General features: G+C 42.6%; 1 protein-coding gene across 1 annotated transcript in view; it reads right to left on the reverse strand.

Moving 5' to 3' along the window:
• LOC113811469 (tachykinin-like peptides receptor 99D) overlaps positions 1-4,974 on the reverse strand; it is a 201,589-nt gene extending 196,615 nt beyond the window's left edge. The window contains exon 1 of the mRNA XM_070141967.1: positions 3,043-4,974. Coding sequence (XP_069998068.1) covers positions 3,043-3,554 — 512 coding nt within the window. The 5' untranslated portion in view covers positions 3,555-4,974. The remainder of the gene's footprint in view (positions 1-3,042) is intronic.
• Positions 4,975-7,500: the final 2,526 nt, after the last annotated feature.

The raw sequence follows: 7,500 nt of genomic DNA on the forward strand, positions 1-7,500 counted from the left end.
AGAGAGAGAGAGAGAGAGAGAGAGAGAAAGAGCGAGAGAGAGAGAAAGAAAGAAAGAAAGAAAGAAAGAGGGGGGGGGGGGCGGGAAGAAGAAAAAGACAAACAAACACACGAACCACCCCCAGACCCCCCCTCCCCCCCCCCGAGCACCCCCGGAGAATCGAAGATACAAGGCAAGAAGCATAAGACCCCCCCCCCCCCCCCCCTCCCCCCCCATGCATATGCAAAACCGAATATACCTGAAATGTAAACCGAGCAAGTAGCTTTACAATTCCAGCGTAACACGTCAGCATTAGGACCAAATGAAGTCGTAGCACAAAACTGACCAAAAGCCGGATGTAACTTTGACCACGAGAAGAGGACTGACAGAGATTCGAGTCGTGTCCCGCCGTGTCATTGGGGTTTCAGGGACTTTAGATAGAGAATTAGATAATGTCTAACTAATAGGAACATCGTGGCGTGTGAAGCCTGAGCCGGTGGTTGGTGTATGTTGTATAAGCGCGTGTGTGTGTGTTTGTGCGTGTTTGTTTGTATGTTTGTGTGTGTGTGTGTGTGTGTGTGTGTGTGTGTGTGTGTGTGTGTGTGTGTGTGTGTGTGTGTGTGTATGTGTGTGTGTGTGTGTTTGTGTGTGTGTGTGTGTGTGTGTGTGTGTGTGTGTGTGTGTGTGTGTGAGTGCATACATGTTTGTATCTGTGCGTGCATGTTTCCCTATGCATGCCTCTCTGATATTATTAACAATCTTTCTTTTTTAAACTTTAATTTTTGTTTTCGTTTTAAGCCAAATCATTTTGCAAATGCTCCATCATTCAGCATATGAATAACGAATATTCTGCATGAATATGATAATAAGTTTCCACCGATCAGGTTATCATTAATATTTGCCGTCAGTCACATTAATTGCTATTGCTATTGCTATTACTATCGCTATTTCTACGACTACTCCTATTACCATACCTATCGCTATTCTTGTCGCTATTTCCACCACTACTTCTATTACCATACCTATCGCTATTCTTGTCGCTATTTCCACCACTACTTCTATTACCATATCTATCGCTATTCTTGTCGCTATTTCCATCGCTATCTTATCGCCATATTTATTGATATTCCTATCGCTATTTCTGCCATTATTTCAATCGGTATTTATATCGTCATTTCCATCGCCATTTCTATCGATCTTTCCATCGATAGTTTATGATAATATCTTATCTTTTTCTCCTTGAATTTGCAAGTATTAAAGTTATTACTGATAAGCTTTATCATATCTTCATTTTTCGTGGCTTTATTTGATCTTTATAATAACGATGAGATGTGATTAGACGTGAAAATTATCGATTTGAGACGAATGTGGAATAAATGAATGGGGAAAAAATGTTGGAAGTTATGCAAAGGGGAATAACTGCGAGGAATGGAGAAAGGAAGAAAGGAAGTGCAGAAAGAAAGGATTAGGAAGAATCCAAACAAGGAGTATAATAAAAAAATGAGAATGTTTGGGAAGAAACAGAGAGAGAGAAAGAAAGAAAAAGCAAAAAGTATTTTAAGAAAATGGTCAGGAAATTGCCAAAATGAATTATATCCATACGGGTAAAAGAAGGAACTAAGATATCTGAATAAATGGACGAGATAAAATAAAGAAAAAGAGAAGAAAATGTTTGGGAAAAATAGAGAGAGAGAGAAAAAAATAAGAAAATAGTCAGGAAAATGCAAAAATGATTTCTAGACGGGTAAAAGAAGGAACTGAGATACGTGAATAAATGGACGAGAGAAATGCAAAAAGGGAATAAGAGGGGAAAAGTAAAAAACTTTATTGAGTAAATGCAAGAAAAAACTATGAATGGAAGATTGGAAAAAAGGGGATAATTGAAAGGAAATCAAAGGAAAGGTCCGGAGAAATACTGAAAGGAATGATTGGGAAAATGAGAAAAAAGAATGACAGAAAAAAAGGAATAAATGGGAAAATGCAAAAACGAATTACTTAGAAAGTGAAAAGAGGAATAACCCAGAAAATGAAAAAAGGGATAACTAAGAAAATTTAAAAAAAAAAGCAATGAACAACCGGAAAAATACAAAATAATAATAATAATAATAATAACAATTACGATATATTAAAAAGAAAAAAAAAAGAAAGACTGAGACAAAATGCAAACAGGAGTGAATAAGAGATCTGCACAACCTGATAGAGAGAGAGAGAGAGAGAGAGAGAGAGAGAGAGAGAGAAAAAGAGGGGGGGGGGATGCTCAGTGCAAAAGGAGTGCCTGACAGCTGGCGTGACAGGACGGACCACGGGTGACGGAGGGAGCGAGCAGTCCATTGTGAGAACAGGCCAGCGTTAATGACCGGGCAAATAACACCTGTTCACCGGTTATGGATCAATAAGCTTTCGTTTTTATCGTTATTTCGCTTTTACTTTCTTTGTTAATTCATTGTTTTATTTTTGTTTTTTGTTTTTTATTTCATTATAACAGTTTTTTATCGTCTTTTTTTCATTATTACTGTTTTTTCGTGTGTTTTTTTTCATTATTACTGTTTTTTCGTTCTTTTTCCATTATCAGTTTTTTTTCCTTCTTTCTTTTTGTTTCTTTCTTTTTCTTTTTCTTTTTTTTCTATAATTCGAGTGTTTTCGAAGAGCATCATTGCACATACAATCCCTTGTGTTACAGTGAGCTTGTTCGTGTGGAAATTTCTCTATGATTTTAACCGTGTCTGTTATTACGCTTCAGTTGTTTTGCGAATGACTGTTTCTATTCGTTTGAGCGTGTATGTACATGATCTCCATTAGTAGGAATTCTGGATATTCTGCGTATTCTTTCTTGTATGTAATAAAGTATTTATATGGAAATCATTGGCTTATTCGATTTTTTTATTCCTTTCGCGCCCCTCAGCGGCCGTGCGCATGACAGGTCGCGAGTGAGCCATTCGCCGTCACTCTCCCCCATCAGGCGTCCCTTGTACCCTCCCCCCCCCCCCTCCTCCCCGATCCTGCAGCCTCCCCCTCCCACGCCCATCCTCAACCCTCCGATCCGGCGCCCCCTCACGTACTCACCTGTCGAAGGAGATGGCCATGAGGGTGAACACGGACGCGCAGATGGACAGGATGGACACGAACTGGCTGATCTTGCAGTAGACGAGGCCGAACTGCCAGTGGAGGTTGAGCATGTAGGTGAAGTTGAAGACGACGTTGAGGGTGGACACCATCGTGTCGGCGACGGAGAGGTTGACGAGGAAGATGTTGGTGACAGTGCGCATGCGTCGGTTGGCCATGACGATCCAGATGACGATGAGGTTGCCGCCGGTGGCCACCAGCACCATGGAGCCGAACACGAAGGACCAGATGAGTTCGCGCCACAGGGGCAGGTTGTACTTGTTCTCGACCCACTCGGTCTCGTTCCCCGTGGCGTTGAGGTCGAAGGGCGACGCGGGGAACGTGAAGGTGGCGTTGGGGGCGTCGACGGCGTAGTCCAGCGCGCTCGAGTCGTTGGCCGCGTCGAGGACGCCGTAGCGGAGGCTGGCGTTGAGCTCCCCCTCGAAGTCGAGCACCGGGTCGAAGAGGTCCATCTTGAGCAGCGGAATCGAGGTCGGACTCAGGCTGATTGGATCTCTGAGGAGGTCCTCCTCTCTCTCTCTCTCTCTCTCTCTCTCTCTCTCTCTCTCTCTCTCTCTCTCTCTCTCTCTCTCTCTCTCTCTCTCTCTCTCTCTCTCTCTCTCTCCCTTACATCGCGTGCGCCCCCTGGTGCTCGCCGAGGGCCCCGCTGCCGCTCAGAGCCCCGCAGGGCGAGGAGAGAGGGCGGCGACCACCGGCCATCGCACCGCCTCGAGAGCCCTTCTCTTGGACGAATTCGAATTTCGCGTCTTGAGACTCGGGGAAATCTCGGAGGGAAAAATCCTCTACTCACTTCCCATCGAGTGGCGGATTGTCCTTTGTAGATGTGATATTTCTCGTTTTTCTTCCTCTTTTTTTCTCACTTGGGTTAATACATTACAATTTAATATCTAAACCGCGCCATCGTGGAAAAAAGAGACCGAGAGAGAGATAAAGAAAATCCTTACATCGAGCGATGCTGGCGAAAAAAAGCGAAGACTCTTGAAGACGTCGACGAGAAGCTGAAGTCTTGGCTGTTGAAAGACGTCAGTCAGATGGAAACGTGCGTGTGCCGGGGAGGAGGAGAGGGGGGGAGGCTGAAACGCTGTCTCTCTCTCTTCTCTACCTTCTCTCTTCCCTCTTTCGTCTTTATCTTAATCCCCCTTTTTCTTCTCTACTTTTCCTCTTTCTCTTTTAGTTTCCTTCTTTTTTCTCGATTTTTTTTTTAGTCTACTGATTATAGCGTCACCTGGGATTAAATTATTTACAAAGCGAGTGTTTTACCCTCACTTTCAGGGAATTAATTCAGGGGATTGGGTGAAGATGACGTGGACCGATTTTATTCTTGTTCTTCGCTTTTCTTTCTCTCTCTCTCTCTCTCTCCTCTCTCTCTAGCTTTCCTGCTTCTGTTGTTTGTTTGCTTTTTTCCGAAATACTTTTTTTACTTTGCCAAGTGCCTGTTTCTGTCTTTCTTCGTAGATTTTCTTTCTCCTTTTTTCTAAAAACACCTGGTCAATCACTCCCTTAAACTCAGCCTGTTTCTTGACGGCACAACCCTCTCCTTCGCTCCAAGTTGAACCATTCCCCCGATAGGACCCCCCCTCCCCCTAAAAAAAAAATCAAAATGACAACCTCAATTTCCGACCATGCACAGTTCCAAAGTATAAGCACAGCTGATTCGAAAACGCTCGGGAGGAAGACTACAAGCTATAGAGAGAGTGAGAGAGGGAGCGTATACACGGGACAGAGCCGGTCGGAGGCGTGATACCTCTCCTCTTTCGTCTCTCGGCGGTAACTGAGCGTCGACGGCGAGCCTGTGCGTGAGCCAGAGGAAGCTCCTCCCCCTTTCCTCTGACCCCGCCCCTAATTCAACGAGACCTCACTCCCATACATCTACTACCCACCCCGATGCCTCATAACCACGCCTACTATCACTACTTACCTGTCTATCACTCATGAAAAAAGGTGTAACACTTTGAAAGCCCCCCCCCCCCCCCAAAAAAAAAAAAAAAAATCCAATTTCTCTCCTCCTACGAGAATCCCGTTCAGAAAGGCAGGAATTTTAGGCATGAGGGAAGGACGCCATAAACCATCATAGAACCTTTTCACATCGCTCGGGAAATTCGCTCTTCTAACAGCGATCTATCCGCATGTTTGGATAGAGACTAAGTAAAATTTGATGAAATAGAGAATAGTTATATCAGGTATGCAATACACGCACACCACGTGCGAACACACACACAGACATACACAAACACACACACACACACACACACACACACACACACACACACACACACACACACACACACACACACACACACACACACACATATATATATATATATATATATATATATATATATATATATATATATATATATATATATATATATATATATATTTATATATATATATATACATTATATATACATATATATATATATATATATATATATATATATATATATATATATATATATATATATATACACATACATGCACATGAATATAAAAAAATAATCAAGTTGTAAAGTAATTGACTTTCACTTTCATTACTTCCAACATTCACACTTAGCCTAGCCTAATGAGACCCTTTTCACCTAACAAAGCGAGTGATTTTCATCCTCCCACAAATGCAGGTCACCTCTCGCGATACATTCCATTCAGCAACAATATAAAATACCAGTTGAAGAAAATAGTAAAACAATGATAATAATAATAATAATAACAAGAAGAATGATAATGCTAAGAACGATAATGATGATGATGATGATGAAAATAATAACAATAATGATAATGATGATGATAATGATAGTAATGATAATGATAATAATAATAACAACAATAATAATGATAATAATAATAATAAGTAATTGGAAATGAAAACTAATAAATGAAAAATAAAAGAATTAATACTTTAAGTACAGGCCAACTCCCCCCCCCCAATAAAAGAGTGAAGATCTGCTCCAAACAAACAAAAACAAAATCCCAGACAAAGACCCCAATCAAAGACCCTAACCAGAGTCCCATAAAAAACAGACCCTAACCCAAACACCCCAACCAGAGACCACAACCCAAACACCGCAAAAAGGAGTCTCTAACCAAAGACCCCAACCCAAACACCCCAAGCAGAGACCCCAGCCAAACACCCCAACCCAAACACCCCAACTCAAACACCCCAACCCAAACACCCCAACCCAAACACCCCAACCAGAGACCCCAACCAAACACCCCAACCAAAAGACCCCAACCCAAACACCCCAACCCAAACACCCCAACCAAACACCCCAACCCAAACACCCCAACCAAAAGACCCCAACCAAACACCCCAACCCAAACACCCCAACCCAAACACCCCAACCAAAAGACCCCAACCAAACACCCCAACCCAAATACCCCAACCCAAACACCCCAACCCAAACACCCCAACCAGAGACCCCAACCCAAACACCCCAACCAAACACCCCAACCAAAAGACCACAACCAAAAGACCCCAACCAAAGCCCCAACCCAAACACCCCAACCAAACACCCCAACCAAAAGACCCCCCAAAAGAGTCCCCAACCAAAATATTCACGCACGGTTAATCACGGCATCGCCCCCACACACACGGCGTCAAAGCCATAAAGCCGAATATAAAGTTATGATTTGGACGCAAAATCACTTCGTTATCTCGCGGTTTAGGTAGATCCGTGTAAAATGATTTTCAAATGTTTGGCTGAATTGTGTTTACGAGTGAGAACGGCATTCATGGATCCGGGTGTGGGTGTGTTTGTTTGTGTGTGTGTGCGTTTTTTTTTTTTTTTTTTTTGGGGGGGGATGAGGGTATTGCATGTTTGTGTGTGTGTGTGTGTATGTTCGTCTAGAGAAGGGTTGCATGTTTGTGTGCGTTTTGTAAGTACGTGTGTGTGTGTGTGAGGGTGCGTGTGTGTGTGAGGGTGTGGGTGTGTCTGAGTGTGTGTGTGCCTTTGTGTACAGGTACGGGTAGATTATGTGTGTTGAGGGGGGAGGAGGTATTGTGTGTTTGTGTATGCATGGGAACTATTGTGTGTATGGTGGAAATGGGAAAATGAAAGAGGCAGAATTGTGTGTGTGTGGGGGGGGGGGGATTCGGAATGTATTTTGTGCGTGTCAGCGAGAGAAAGAGGAGAGAGAGAAAGAGAAATAGTGTGTTTAAGGGACAGAGATGGATAGTTAGGTACATAGATAAAACGATAGAATGATAGATAGATACAGAGAAGGAGAATGAACCGTTTTCATGTTGACAAATATAGAAAAAGTATGAATGAGAACAGACATGTTCACAATGCAAGAGATGTGTAAGATATTCGAAACCGAACAAATACATCTCTTGTATTGTGAAGATATCCATTGTCATTCATATCTTTTCTACAAGAGAAAAAAATCTGGATAAGATGC

Source organism: Penaeus vannamei, chromosome 28, assembly GCF_042767895.1.
Source record: "Penaeus vannamei isolate JL-2024 chromosome 28, ASM4276789v1, whole genome shotgun sequence".
NCBI classification, from domain to species: domain Eukaryota; kingdom Metazoa; phylum Arthropoda; class Malacostraca; order Decapoda; family Penaeidae; genus Penaeus; species Penaeus vannamei.